This window comes from Canis lupus, chromosome 4, assembly GCF_003254725.2.
Source record: "Canis lupus dingo isolate Sandy chromosome 4, ASM325472v2, whole genome shotgun sequence".
Lineage (NCBI taxonomy): Eukaryota > Metazoa > Chordata > Mammalia > Carnivora > Canidae > Canis > Canis lupus.
This window is the reverse complement of record NC_064246.1, coordinates 57,986,565-58,002,560: the sequence shown is the minus strand read 5'-3', so window position 1 is coordinate 58,002,560 and position 15,996 is coordinate 57,986,565. Positions and strand designations below refer to the sequence as shown.

Sequence of the window (15,996 nt, the reverse complement as noted above, 5' to 3'; positions counted from 1 at the left end):
TGCACAGGGATGTACAAGTGGGGGTGGAAGGAGAGAGAATCTCAAGCCGACCCCTCACTGAGTGGGGAGCATGATATGGGCTTTGCTCTCGATCCTGAGATCATGACTTGAGTCAAAATCAAGAATCCGACTTTTAACCCCCTGAGCTATCCAGGCACCCCTGAAAGCATTTTTTATATAGAATTTTGGAGGCGCAGTTTACAAATAATTAAATTATAGAATTTAAGGATTCAGCTTGAAGAATTTTTGCATCATATATTTATAATCATCATCCCCAAACAGTTGATTTTTTTTTTTAAACAGTTGATCCAAAAAAAAAAGTTGATCCTTAAGATGAGTTTGAACTCTGTGGGTCCACTTGTAGACGGATTTTTTTTTTTTAAATAATACATAACGGTTCTGGAAATGTATTTTCTCTTTATGATTCTCAATGTTTTCATTGCTGTAGCTTGCTTTATTGTAAGAATACAATATATAATACATATAACATACAAAGTTTGTCATTTGTTACTGGTAAGGCTTCTGGTCAGCAGTAGGCTAGTAATAAAGTTTCTGGGTAATCAAAGGTAAACGTGGATTTTCAGCTGTGGTTGGGGTGGGTGTCCATTCCCTTAACTGAGGGGGGGGCGCGGTATTTGAAAATCAACTTTACATACATTTCTCTAACCCCCCCCCCCCCATCCCTCTCAGGAATTTCTGAATTGTAGCACCACTTTTCTTTTGTGTTTTTTCTTAGTCCTTAAAGAAACAGTGTTGTGGCTGTTATCTTAATCTAACTTCTGAAAAACCTGACAAATGGATGATAAAAAATCCATTTTGGTTGTATAAAATTCTAATCTTTTGTGTGAGAATGTAGAACCAAAGAAAACTTTATTCTTTGTCAGACATTCAAGTTTTGGGGCTAGAAAGTTACATAAGAAATGATCTCTATTAAGAAACAATATTTAGGAAGAAGCTTGCATTCTTTTTTTTCAAAATGTTTTATCTGACCATGACTCATGAGGAATTCTTGAAATCTTTGGCTGTTTTAATTTAGAAATCAGTTTTTTTTTTTTTTAAGCAGTGAAACAATCAATATAGTTTCTTTTCAATAAAATGTACATTATTTAGTCCCATGATCCCATGAAATGTTCCTTTTTTTTTTTATGGAGAGGTAATTGACAGGAATATTTTATTTTTTTGACAGGAATATTCTTTTTAAATAGTATTTCCATTTTCCTTTAAATTCATTGGTCCGTATTATAGAAGAGCTGAAAGGAGAGACTTCAGAGCCAGAGCTTCTACTGTAATGGAATTATATGGTGCTTGAAGTGTAAATATGAGCCCTTAGGAGGCTACAAGGGTATTTGAGGCAACACTGATGATTGACGTTAAAAGTTGTAACTTGAGTAGCAGAGTATTGAAAATTTGGTTTCAGCATAGCTATTGCATGTTTCTGAAGTTGAAAATTTCAATCTAAAATAAAGTACCACCTATTTAGAAAAAAATAAAAGATGCTAATTAAGAACCCAAAACATTCAATTATATTAAACCATTAAGCTAATAAAGAAAATTAATGTTGGAAACTTGGTAAATGATGTGGATTTTAGTATTGGCTTCAGAATTAATAACAAATCCACAAACGAGATGAAGTTTGATTTACCATATAAATATTTAGCTTTTCTTTTTTCTTGGTTTTAGGGGGATGACCTGAAATAAAACGTTGATAATGGTGTAACTAAACCAATAATGAACTTTCTTTATTCTTTTAATTTGAATTATGTAGGTAATCTCAACGAGAAAAGAGAAGCTTTAGTCTAGAGGTGGACAATAGATTATAATTTTTCTTACCTTTGATATATAATCTAGAGGATTTTCTTTATTTTGCATGGGGATATTGGATATCAGAAAAGTAGTTGCTAAAAAGATTTTTAGAAATTTGTTATAATGAGACTACTTGGCAGTATCAAAAGATGCAGTTAGGTTGATACTATTGGTCTAGTAATGATGACATTTATAATATTGACTGGGTAAGAAGATGAAACTTGAGAAGCAAGTGCAACTAGAATAGAAAAATAGGGGTTTACTTAATGTGTGCTGTTCCTCTATCCTGTTGTGAAAGTTCTCTTTAAATTGCCTTATATTGGGGATATATTGTATATTTTGGGTAATAGAGGGAAGCAAAACTTTCTGCTCAGCCTCTTACTATGCTAGAAAATATGCAAGTACAACCTAATGGAATGAAAATATTAACGACCAGTTTCTGAGGAATTGGGAGAGAATGGTCTTCTGTGAGATCTGGTGGATGATCACAATGATGGAATCACATTGGATTTTTCCTTTTATTTGAGATTTGGTCAGATGTTAGTGACTTTTGATGAGAGTAGCTAAGCCCTTTTAAGAAAGTAAAAGTTATGTAGGAACTGTAATAAAAAAAAAAAGTGCAGTTGCTCTGGCTTAAATGAAGTAATGGGAAATCTTAAAACTTGAAAACCATAGGCTAGATGACTGTTAAGATCTTCAATGTCGGGATCCCTTGGTGGCTCAGCGGTTTAGTGCTTGCCTGCCGTCCAAGGCATGATCCTGGAGTCCTGGGATCAAGTCCCACATCAGGCTCCCTGCATGGAACCTGTTTCTCCCTCTGCCTGTGTCTCTGTCTGTCTCTCTGTGTGTCTCTCATGAATAAATAAATAAAATCTTTGAAAACAAAAAAAAAGGGGCAGCCCCGGTGGCGCAGCGGTTTAGCGCCGCCTGCAGCCCAGAGCATGATCCTGGAGATCCGGGATTGGGATCGAGTCCCACGTTGGGCTCTCTGTGTGGTGCCTGCTTCTCCCTCTGCCTGTGTCTCTGCCTCTCTCTCTCTCTCTATGAATAAATAAAATAAAATCTTAAAAAAAAAAAAAAAAGATTTTCAATGTCCAACTCTGAAGTTCTCAAAAATTTAGGATCAGTGAGAACATCTGAAATTACTTTTTTTTTTCTTTTTTTTTTTTTGACTATGAGCCATGGAAGAAATAACAGCAATTTCTTGTTCTGCCTTTGAGTACATTAGTTTAGGACTTACGATCCAGATTCCTATTATTGATGTTCTCATAACTGCCTGCCGGTGAACTGCTCTCCATTGTGACTGGGAAGGTGTTCTGTATTGACCTCGTTCCTGTAATCTGGAGAAAATGCAGACCAACCTTGAACTAATTTCTTAGGTTTTGGTGAGATAAGTAGTAAATGGGACACATATTCAAGAATAATGCAGATGTATTAGATAAGGATAAACAAATCTCCACAAATTGTTCATAATTGACCGATCAAATTCATTCTTTCACCCATCCTTTGAGGAAACTGAAATAAAATTTCTTGCCTTTTGTACTGTAATTGATCTGTATATATATTTCTTTGTTTGCTTGTACGTTTAACTTCAGGATGATTTTATCTCCTGAAATGAAAAGTTGGATTGTCTCATACCAATGTCTTTTCAAAAAGTTTTAATTTGATCATAACTGACCATAATTGAGGACTTAGCTGTGTGTTAGTTGCCTTTCTTTTTTTTAAAAATATTTTATTTATTTATTTTTTAAAATTAAAAAAAAATTATTTATGATAGTCACACACACACAGAGAGAGAGAGAGGCAGAGACACAGGCAGAGGGAGAAGCAGGCTCCATGCAGGGAGCCCAATGTGGGATTCGATCCCGGGTCTCCAGGATCACGCCCTGGGCCAAAGGCAGGCGCTAAACTGCTGCGCCACCCAGGGATCCCAGTTGCCGTTCTTAATACTCAAAGATAAGTCATGATTTTGAGGTGTTGAAATTATTTTGTTGAGTAAGAACATTTTGTTTAACTCATTTTCAGATTATTTTTGGTTTCATCATAAACTAAGCATAGAATTTTTAGATTTTGTGGTTTCTCTATTAAAGATACTAAAAATTTTTCTGATTTAGTTTGACTAAAAACGTGATCATATGTTGTCTGTAGGTCAAAACTATATTTATCACCCTTGAATCTAATACTGCCACAAATAAGAATGTTTGGAATCTTAGAACTGGAACACTCTTAATTGGGTTTAAAAATATGGAAATTATGATAAGGTGCATGATGGAAAATGTGTACCTTTCAAGTTCTTATATTCATTCATTATAAAGAAATTGACTGTTGGGAATAATAATCCCCCCCCACCCCAAATTCATCAGATTGCAATAAATTTCAGTAAAAATCTCTCCTGGTGTGTTGTGTGGGTTTTATTTGTTCTTAAAACCAGAACTGTTGACATACCTTGTCTTACTTTGAGTTGATTTTATTTAAATGATTCTGTTTTCTCCCCTGCTACTTTCTTGCCTTGTAAGTTGACTATATTTGACTTTTTTTTTTTTTTTTTTTTCCCCAGGTTGAATTGACCAAAGCAATGGTTATGGAGAAGCCTAGTCCCCTGCTGGTCGGGCGGGAATTTGTGAGACAGTATTATACGCTCCTGAACCAGGCCCCAGACATGCTACACAGGTAAAACTTTTTTAAAAAAATTTTTATCCTGCATCATCTAATGTTTTTTAGCATGTGAGTACTTAGTACTTGATTCTCTTATGCATCATGCATAGTATATGCAAGTATGAAAGTCTCCTTCAGACAGTTGCATATATATTTGCGATTTCCAAAAGCCATTATGCTGTCTTAAAATAGTTGCAGGCCCAGACCATTCATTACTTGACATTACAAATGTCTCTTACTTGAGATAAAACAAAAGTTTTGGCATTGGCTCTTCTAAATTAATTTTGCTTCGAATGGGTTTGCTTGCAGTATTGTTGCATAATAGTGCTTTCTACCTAAGAGCCAGTAAATGATAGCTGCTAAAATTATAATTTTATTTATTTTTTGTTTAGAAGTTATTTTAAAGATTTATTTGTTTGCGAGAGTGATCATGTACTCACACAAGCAGGGGAAGGGCCAAAGGGAGGGGGAGAGAATCTCAAGTAGATTCCCTGCTGAGCATCTAACCCCTGTGAGATGATCCCAACAACCCTGAGATACGACCTGAACTGAAATCAAGAGTTGGACACTTAGCACTGACTGATTGGACTGCCTAAGTGCCCCTAAAATTAGAATTTTAAGTAGAACATACAAATAGAAGGAAATTAGACTAAGTTACCTAGACTTTCACATTATCAGAAAAATAGTGCCTGAAAACATAAAGGAATAGAATTTGTGCTTTTGTTTGTTTTTTTTTGTGCTGTTTTTTGGTGAATCCTGAATATTTGGTATGAATATGTTCCTGTGATAATATTTTTATGTTGATGTGCTTTTAAAAATTGGGGAAGCTTGGGACACCTAGGTGGCTCGATTGGTTGAGTGTCTGCCTTGGGCTCAGGTCATGATCCCAGGGTCCTGGAATCAAGCCCCATGTCGGGTTGGGGAGCCTGCTTCTCCCCCTCCTTGCCTGTGCCTTCTGTCGCTCTCTCTCTCTCTCTCTCTCTCAAATAAATAAAATCTTTTATAAGAAAAAAATGAAGAAACTTTAGTGGAAATATTATAGGCTTGTAAATAAAGTTTTTTTTTAAAGATTTTATTTATTTATTTATGAGAGACACAAAGAGGCAGAGACAGGCAGAGGGGGAGAAGTAGGCTCCCTGTAGATAGTCTGATGCAGGACTCGATCCCAGGACCCCAGGATCACAACCTGAGCCCAAGGCAGATGCTCAACCACGGAGCCACCCTGGTGTCCCATAAATAAAGTTCTTAAACATGGAAAGCTTTACTAAAACCATGTTTACAGATGTTCTTGTATGGACGTGCAAACATTTTAACATACTGTTTTCTTTTTACTTGATAATCTGGGGTCCTCTTATAACGATAGTACATGTATCGCATTCATTTAGTATCCACATAGTTAATTTATAGAGATGTAGCATATATTAATCCTCAGTGATGAGTTTGTCAGTTGCTTCCATTATTTCCTTTAACAGTCTTGCATTATATAGAACTATAAATATGTCTGTGTGGACTTGTTAGAATAATTTTTCTTTCTTTTTTTTAAAGATTTATTTGAGAGAGAGCGAGCATGCTCTTGCGTGCTCCACCCTCTCATGTGCTCTTAGCGACTGTGCCACCCAGATGCCCCTAGAATAATTTGAGATTTTGAAATATATATTTCCTAGACCAGACTCTTTTCCTCTATACTTTGACCAGCTTGTGTATTGGATATCATATGCTTATTGTGTGCAAAAGAAAATTTATAAATATGTTTTTTTGAGTCCTTGCTCTGAAAATACCCCCTTTTTTTTTTTTTTGTAAAAGATTTTATTTATTTATTCATGAAAGACACACAGAGAAGTAGAGACATGCAGAGGGAGAAGCAGGCTCCCCACAAGGATCCTGGCATGGGACCCTATCCTAGGCCTCCAGGATCATACCCCCGGCTGCGCTAAACTGCTGAGCCACCCAGGCTGCCCCTTTGACCTGTTATCTTTTGATCTTTACAAAAACCTTTAGTAAGGCACTGTCACGATAACTTTATTTTGCAGATAAAGATGGTAAGGAGTTAAAAATCTGGTGCTGATAGGACTATTAAGTGATTGAAAAGATTTGAAAAGTTTTCTTATTTTTGTTGTTTTATGTAAAAATTTGATTTTATGCCCTCAGGTTAGATAAGTTTGGAATTTGAAAAGGACTGAGAGTTGAAAGATAGCTAAATGAATTGATATATTTCTTGTCAATATTGATATTAATTGACTCAAAGACCTCTTTTTTCCACATTTTATCTCTGAAGTACAGCTTAGATATACAGGCATATCTTGTTTTGTGTTTTGCTTTATGGTGCTTTGCAGAAACTGCATTTTTTTGCAAGTTAGAGGTTTGTGGCAATCTTACATGGAGTGAGCTTATTGGTGCCATTTTTCCAATAATATTTGCTCACTTTGTGTCTTTGTCACATTTTGGTAATTCTTAGAATATTTCAAGCTTTTACACTATTATATTTATTGGTAATTTATGATCAGTGATCTTTTTTGTTATTATTTTGGGACTCATGCCCATTCATAGAAGACTGAACTCTTTTTTTTTTTTAAAGATTTATTTATTTACTCAGAGAGAGAGAAAGGCAGAGACACAGGCAGAGACAGAAGCAGGCTCCATGCAGGAAGCCCGATGTGGGACTCGATCCTGGGTCTCCAGGATCACACCCCAGGCTGCAGGAGGCGCCAAACCGCTGCACCACCGGGGCTGCCCCTGAACTCTTTTTTTAAAATTATTTTTTATTTTTATTTTTTAAAAAGATTTTTATTTATTCATGAGGGACACAGACAGAGGGAGAAGCAGGCTCTGCACATGGAGCCCGATGTGGGACTTGATCCCCGGACCCGGGATCACTCCCTGAGCTGAAGCCAGACGCTCAACTGCTGGGCCACCCAGGTGTCCCTGAACTCCTTTTTTTTTTTGGTAAAGATTTTACTTATTTGAAAGAGAACAAGAAGGTGAGCACAAGTGGGGAAGGGGTGGGGTTGAGGTAGAAGCAGACTCCCTGCTGAGCAGGGAGCCTGATGCAGGGCTCAGTCCCAGGACCTGATCATGACCTGATTTGAAGGCAGCTGCTTAACTGACTAAGCCACTCAGGTGCCCCAAAACCATGAACTTAATGTTAAATAAAGGTGTATCCTCTGAATTCTCCACTGACAGCTATCCCCCATCTCTACCTTTTTCTTGAAACACAACAATATTGAAATTAGGCCAGTTACTTAACTGTTAAAATGGCTTTTAAGTATTAAGTGAAAGGAATAGACTTTCCTTATAGTAGACTTTCCCTTAACATTAAAAGCTGGAAGTAAGCTTAGTGAGGAGAGAATGTTCAAAGTTGAGATAGGCCAAAAGCTAGGACCACTTAGCTAAGTTGTGAATGTAAAGGAAAAGTTAATGAAAATTAAAGTGCTACTTGAGTGAACAGACAAGTAATAAGCAGAGCAGCCTTCTTATGGTTATGGAGAAAATTTGAGTAGTCTGAATAGAAGAGCAAACAAGCCACAACATTCCATTAAGCCAAAGCCTCATCCAGAGCAAGGCACTTACTACTTACTCTTCGATTCTTTGAAGGCTTACAGAGGTGAAGTTGCAGAAGTAGAGTTTGAGCTAGCAGAGGTCGTTGGTTCATGATATTTAAGGGAAGAAGCTGTCTCCATAAAATAAAAGTGCAAGGTGAAGTAGCAAGTGCTGATGAGAAAGCTGCAGCAAGTTCTCCAGAAGATCTAGCTCAGGTAATTAATGAAGGTGGCTACACTACCCAAAAGATTTTCAGTGTTGATGAAACAGCCTTATATTGGAAGTGGTTTGTGGGAAGATGTCAAAATATCAAGATAAACAGGAGTTGAGAAGAAGTTGATTCAAGACTTGAGTAGAGGAAGTAACTAGAGGTAGAAATAGGAGAACTAGAATAGAAGTGGAGTCTGAGGATGGGATTGAATTGCTGTAGTCTCATGATAAAACTTGAACAGATGAGGAATTCTTATGGATGAGCAAAGAAAGTGGTTTCTTGAGATGGAATCTATTGATGAAGACACTGTGAGGATTATTGAAATAACACCACTAGAGGATATTATGTAGACTAGTTGATAAATTAATGGCAGGGGTTAAGAGGATTAACCCTCAATTTTGAAAGAAGTTCTGTGGGTAAAATGCCATCAAATGGCATCACATACTATAGGGAAATTTTTAGTGAAAGGAAGAGGCAATTGATGGGGGGAAAACTTTATGGTCTTACTTTAAGAATTTGGTACAGCCAATGCCTTCTGCACCCGCCACCCTGATTTGGTCACAGCCAAATGGAGGTAAGACCCCTCCACCAGCAAAAAGATGAGGACTCACTGAAAGCTCAGGTGATGATCAGCATTTTTTTTTTTTTTTTTTTAGCAGTAAGTGTTTTTTAATTAAGATATGTACATTATTTTTATAGAAATACTATTGCACACTTAATAGACTAAGTGTAGTGTAAACATAAATGCACTGGAAAACCAAGAAATCTCTTTTTGACTCTATTGCAAAATTCTCTTGCACTGGTTTGGAACTGAACTTAAAATATCTCTGAGGTATGCCTGAAATGAGAAGTGGATTGGCCAGCAGTACTGATTCAGTGGCTGACATACAGCCTTTTAATAACTTGAAAGTTTTCAGGGTACAACTGGGGTACCCGTGGGCCCCAATCTCCCCACTTTTGTGGGGAACAGGCAGAAACAGGATGTAGAGTGACATGGGGTTCATTTGTGGAAAATTGTGTATCTGTAGTATAGTTATCGAATTGTAATAGCAGTTCTATCTGTGCTGGGGCACTTTTGGTTGTATCTGTCAGGTTTTCCTGATCCAGTATTAAAATGAAAACAAAACATTTGAGGATATAGATGAATTAAAGCTATGCAGAATTAAAGTCTGAAGCTCTTATTGCATCAGCAAAAATTGCTAAAAATTACTCTTAAATTTCACCTGCATGAGTTACTGGGATTTTATTTCATTTCATTTTAATTTAAATAGGCTCCATGACTGGCATGGAGCCCAAGGTAGAGGGCCTGAACTCTTAGGACCCTGAGATCAAGACCTGAGCTAAGATTAAGAGTTGGACTTAAATGACTGAGTCACCCAGGTGCTCCAGTTACTGGGTTTTTAATGGAAACCCCTCAAATACATTCTCAGATATGTAAAAGGATTGGACTCCCCACGCCTGTGGGATGGTATAGATGTCCTCATCTGTATCAAAACTGCCTGTTTGCTTCTTGAGTGAAAATGGGAACTTCTGTTTTTCATTCTGAAGTAGCCTAACTGACAAAATCATCCTACTTTGAAATCTGGAGCTCAACATTTTATAAAATAAGTGTTCTGCCTCATTGACCAAAATCTTTTTTCCATTTGGCAAATACTGAGTGATATAGAGGGGGGAGATCTATGAATGCGTATGCACACAGAAATGAAAAAGAAAATACATTCTTGCTTCTAGGAGTCTGCCAGTGAGGCGGGTAGGTACCAAACATGAAAAATAAGTATCTAATCTAAGGATACTTGATACTGAGAAATAAATTCTCTCTCTGTTTTACAGATTTTATGGAAAGAACTCTTCTTATGTCCATGGGGGATTGGATTCAAATGGAAAGCCAGCAGATGCAGTCTATGGACAGAAAGTAAGCATCCCAAGCTTTCTGTAGGTTGTTACACAGCTAGAAAATAACCCATAAAATTGAGGCAGATACATATTTAATAGATTTACTGTTTAAAGATAAAATTTTTCAATTTCTTTTTTTAGAAATTTTGGTATTCAGAAGCTTCTTGGTAAATATGGTAGCCATTGATAAGCTTTAGGGTGTCACATTTCTTCATTTTGAGTAATGTATTCTGAAGATTTTTTGTTAGGAGATAATTAGTTTTAGTATAGGGATCATTTATTTACTGTAAAACATTTTAGGTATGTCAATTCAGGACAATTTAAAAAAGCTCAAGGTGGTCACTAGGGATAAACTGTTCTAAGGCAAATCAGTACAGGCTGTGTAGTTTGTAATTTAAGCATGCAAGTTATCTCTACCTGTGTTGTGTTGGAAAGTTCTTTGTTGGAGATTGTCTAAATTTTAAGTCATTAACTCTTGCCTTGATTCTTTAGGAGATCCATAGGAAAGTGATGTCACAAAACTTTACCAATTGCCACACTAAGATTCGCCATGTTGATGCTCATGCCACTCTGAATGATGGTGTGGTGGTCCAGGTGATGGGGTTGCTCTCTAATAACAACCAGGCTTTGAGGAGATTCATGCAGACATTTGTCCTTGCTCCTGAGGTATGAAAAAAAGAGACGATGAAAGGTCGTGCATACCTTTTTAGGAACTATTCATTTTGAAATTTCAAACATAAAAGTTGTAGTAATAGTACAGTAGCTCACACATACTCCTTACCTAGAACCACTGCCAACACTTGCCCATACGTTTGTAATTCTTTTTCTCTTTACCTGTCATTTTAATTCAAAACCATTTGAAAATAGGTTGGAGACATCATGCCTAGTCACTGTCATCCTTAGGTATTTCAGTGAGCATTTCATAAGTGTAAGGAATACTTTTTCATAACTACAGTTTTCAAATTCAGGAAGTACTGATATTAATAGAATTAGCAATCTGTAGCCCATATTTAAATTTTGGTGATTGTAACAATAATGTCCTATGTGGTATTTTTTTCCCCTGGTCCAAGAATCAGTCCAGGATTACACATAATATAATATGGTTGTCGTGTCTCTAGTATCCTTTAACCATCAGTAATTCTTTAATTTTATGTTTTTCATGGCACTGACTTTTTTTTTTTTTAAAGATTTTGTTTGTTTATTCATGAGAGAGACAGAGAGACACAGGCAGAGGGAGAAGCAGGCTCCATGCAGGGAGCTGGACAGCTGGACCTGGGACTCAATCCCAGGGTCCTGGGATCACACCCTGGGCTGAAGGTGGCGCTAAACCGCTGAGCCATCCAGCTGCCCGGCACTGACTTTTTTTTTTTTTTTAAGATTTTATTTATTTATTCATGAGAGACACAGAGAGAGAGAGGGGCAGAGACACAGGCAGAGAGAGAAGCAGGCTCCATGCAGGGAGCCCGATGTGGGACTCGATCCCAGGTCTCCAGGATCACACCCTGGGCCAAAGGCAGGCGTTAAACCGCTAAGCCATCCAGGGATCCCCAGGCACTGACTTTTTTGAAGAGCACTGTCAAAGTGTTTCATAGAATATCTCTGTTTGAATTGTCTATTTCCTTGTGATTAGATCTAGGTTATGCACATGTTAGTGTCCTTCAGTGCCCGCCCCACATTAGGAGGGCACTAGATGTCATTTAAGTCTTAGTGTTATTAACATTGATTACACGTTTGCCACTATGAAGTTAGTATTTTTATTTATTAGTAAATACATTGTGGTTCATTTCTTTGAGACTGCAGTTATCTTGTTCTTATTTATTTATTTATTTATTTTTATTTTTTTATTTTTATTTTTTTATTGGTGTGCAATTTACCAACATACAGAATAACCCCCAGTGCCCGTCACCCAATCACTCCCACCCCCCGCCCTCCTCCCCTTCTACCACCCCTAGTTCGTTTCCCAGAGTTAGCAGTCTTTACGTTATGTCTCCCTTTCTGATCTTTCCCACACATTTCTTCTCCCTTCCCTTATATTCCCTTTCACTATTATTTATATTCCCCACATGAATGAGAACATATAATGTTTGTCCTTCTCTGACTGACTTACTTCACTCAGCTATCTCGTTCTTCATCAAACTTTTGTGTATGCTAGTTTTAGCATGATTCTTGCGTAGTCAGCTGCTATTTCTGATGGCTATAAATAGTGATTATCTATTTCTGTCATTTGGTATTCATTAGTTAGCATCTTACTATAAAGTACTCCACCTTCTATCTGCTGTCACTTGTGGAGTTTATTTAATGGATTTAACCCACGATTAACTTAATGACTAAAATATCCCAGATCTGTTAAGTCTGAGCTCCTTCAAGCTGGCTTGTATTTGTCTTGGTGAGGGGAGTAAATTTTTTTTTGTTGCTGTTAAATATTTTATTTATTCACAAGAGACAGATGGGGGGCGGGGGCAGAGACACAGGCAGAGGGAGAAGAAGGCTCCATGCAGGGAGCCTGATATGGGACTTGATCCTGGGACTCCAGGATCACGCCCTGAGCCGACGGCAGAGGCTTAGCCTCTCAGCCACCCAGGCGTTCCAGGGGAGTACTTTTTAACTTCTGTGACACAAGATGTTTCAGGGTCATTTTGGACTCTTCCCTGCTCTAGCCCCGGCCCTGGAATCTGCTGTTTCTTCAAGGAACCCTGGTTCCTTTTAGTTATCATGCTTGTCATGAATGGGTGGTAATTTATGTTGGCAACTATATTTGTACTGTTGATAATTATATTTGTACTGCCTTCCTGACTGGTGCAGACTGAACACATTCAGGATGCCTATCTGCACAAGTGTGTGGAAGTGGCTCAATAGCGGCTTGCTGGCTAGATGTTTTCTCTAGCATTATCTTTAAGATAGTTTTCTGTCCAGAGTAATGAATCTAAAACCCTGTCCTTTTACAGTTTGAATAACTCGATTATCTTTTTGAAAAACTACAGGTTTCATTTTAGTCATAAGTTTCAGAGGATGGCTTAGATTATCTGTAGTATCAAACTTGAGGCACTTCTAACTATATAAAGAATCATGTGGGGATAGGATGACCAGTTATTTCCAGTTTGATTACAGTTCCTTTTACTATTAAAGAGGAAGAATCTGATATTACCGTAATAAGGTGCATTTTTACATGAATTGTCTCAAAGCTAATATTAATACTCAAAGCTGTAAGGTGGTATCGTTTCTTCAGATGAAGACAGTGTTAGAAACTGAATGACTAAAAAACTAAAAAAAAAAAAAAAAAAAAACCTGAATAACTGGTTGTATGCGTCTTCTACCTAGTGTGGGCAAACCTTTTCAGCTATACCACTATTGAGTGCTTTATCAATACTGTTGGATACAGGGAATTAAGGGAATTTTAAATACCTGCTGCAATTGGTAGTATGTATTTATTGTCCAAAAAATGATTTGAGATGTGTGGCATTGTACATACTTAGAGCTTTACCAATGTTTGGATATCCATTTGTTGGTATTTTAAGTAGCACTATATTTGAATGTAGTTTTTAATGGCTGTAATGTAGAGCAGGGTGTTTCATCTTTGGTATAACCATTTTGGGCCAAATAATTCTTTGTTGTGACTGGCTGTTGTGAGCATTGTGGGGTGTTTTAGCAGCATCCCTGCCCTCTTCTCCGTAGTTTCAGTTGCACTCCCCTGTGTGAAAACTGAAATCTCTCCAGACACTGCCAAATGTCTCTGGTGCAGTATTGCCCTTAGTTGAGAACCACTGGTGTAGGGTGATTTGGTTTTTTGAAAGTCTGCTGAATAAATCAAAGTTTTTGTTGCCATTGCAGGGCTCTGTTGCGAATAAGTTCTACGTTCACAATGATATCTTCAGATACCAAGATGAGGTCTTTGGTGGCTTTGTCACTGAGCCTCAGGAGGGTAAGTTACTTGTCTCAATTTTTTTTTTTTTTTTTGAAGGCATCAGGTTGACCTGAAGAGAGTATGGGTTTCTCGAATGTTTTCATTACACTCTGTATTTTCTTCATTAATAACTTCTAATTGTCAAGACGGAGAAAGGGTCTCAGTTTTTAACCTACTTAAGAGCTAACCTGTTTCATGGAAGACCCAAAACTTCTAAGTCATGAGTACATAATTAGTCACTGCAACATGATAATGTATTTTTGCCACAATTTCTTTTTTTTTAAATTTAATTCTTGTATTTCTTTTTTTTTTTTTTTTTTTTTTAGATTTTATTTCTGTATTCATGAGAGAGAGAGAGAGAGAGAGGGCCAGAGACAAAGGCAGAGGGAGAAGCAGGCTCCATGGAGGGAGCCTGATGTGGGAATTGATCCTGGAACTCCAGGATCAAGCCCTGGGCCAAAGGCAGGCACTAAGCCACCCAGGGATCCCTTTGCCACAATTTCCACAGGATATCCTGAAGTTCATATGATACCTGCATTGGAGTCGGGTGCATTATAGAGCTGGAACCCTAAGTTTAAGGAATCAAAATCTTTTGTAATGTGTGTAAACATGCCTGCTCTTTGCTTTAAAGGGAGACAGTATTTTCTGAGGCTGTTTGATGTTTAAATGTTCCTAAGAAATTTAGGAAGTGAAACAAAGGTTAGCCATTGCTTTAGTTGTAAGATGTGCAGAAACACAAACCCATGACGAATTGTCTCTAAACACCAATAATAATTAGTATATTAGTGTTTTCTATATGGCTGATTCTAAGGGCTTTGTATTTGTTGTGTAATACAGCAGGCCTATAGATAAGTACTATTCTCATTTAATGGATTAGAGCACTGAGATGGCAGAGAAATAATTTGCCTGATTATTGTATAGCTAGTTAGGTGGTAGAGCCTGCATTGAATTATGGACAGTATGACCTAGATTCCCATGTTCTTAACCCAAACACTCTCGTAGCCTTAATTCTGTCCTTAAAGCTTTTGCTATAATTTTACCAAATTGCTATAATTGACTTACATTTATATATATATGCTTATTTCATTACTTCTTTTTAAGTGTTTAAATTCCAGTTAGCGTACAGCATAATACTAGTTTCATGTGTATGATATAGGGATTCCATGCTTTAGTACAACACCTGGTGCTTATCACAATAAGTGTATACTCCTTTATCACCCAGCAGGTATTTAACCCACTCCTCCATCCCACCTCATCACTCCACCCACAGTGAGGATTGTGAAAGTGAATATAAAGCTGACCTTTGAACAACATGGGGGTTAGGGGCACTGACACCCTCCTCCCCCCCATAGTAGAAAATTCCCGTATAACTTTTGACTCTCCAAAAACTTAACTATTAATAGCCTACTGTTGACTGGAAACTTTACTGATATATAAACGATCAATTAACACATTTTGTATATGTATTTTATGTACTGTGTTCTTAAAAGTAAGCTAGAGAAAAGGAAATATTAAAATCATAAGGAAGAGAAAATATATTTACAATACTGTATTTATCAAGAAAAATCTGCATATAAGTGGACCTGTATAGTTCAAACCGTCTTCTTCAGGGGTCAGCTATATTTGACAAATAAGCACAAATTCCTTGAAATTTGTTTTCTTATGTAGAATCTGAGGAAGAGGTAGAGGAACCTGAAGAAAGACAGCAGACACCTGAGGTGGTACCTGATGATTCTGGAACTTTCTATGATCAGAGTGTCAGGTAAAGAAAAAATGTGTTCATCTGTCTAAGGCTGCATGAGAATTTGGGTTGTGTTCTCTTTGGTTGGAGGGAGTTACATATTCTCGCAGAATTATCTCAGAATATAAGTTATTTCCTAAAAGAAAGGCTTTTGCTTTTAGTATCTCTGAGCTAACAAAAATGTTGTAACTTGCTGACAGTAGGTGAAAAACAGATTCTGGGACTTCTTATCAAGTATTTAATGTAAGAAGGCAT

At 37.2% G+C, this 15,996-nt stretch overlaps 1 protein-coding gene across 3 annotated transcripts in view; it reads left to right on the top strand.

Annotated features, from left to right (window-relative positions):
- The window catches only part of G3BP1 (G3BP stress granule assembly factor 1), a 37,771-nt gene that overhangs the window by 13,080 nt on the left and 8,695 nt on the right, over window positions 1-15,996 (top strand). For all 3 annotated transcript variants that reach the window (XM_025435075.3, XM_025435076.3, XM_035715572.2), the window contains exons 2-6: window positions 4,361-4,473; window positions 10,037-10,118; window positions 10,592-10,765; window positions 13,928-14,018; window positions 15,669-15,762. In XM_025435075.3, the coding sequence (XP_025290860.1) occupies window positions 4,379-4,473; window positions 10,037-10,118; window positions 10,592-10,765; window positions 13,928-14,018; window positions 15,669-15,762 (536 nt within the window). In that variant the 5' untranslated portion in view covers window positions 4,361-4,378. The remainder of the gene's footprint in view (window positions 1-4,360; window positions 4,474-10,036; window positions 10,119-10,591; window positions 10,766-13,927; window positions 14,019-15,668; window positions 15,763-15,996) is intronic.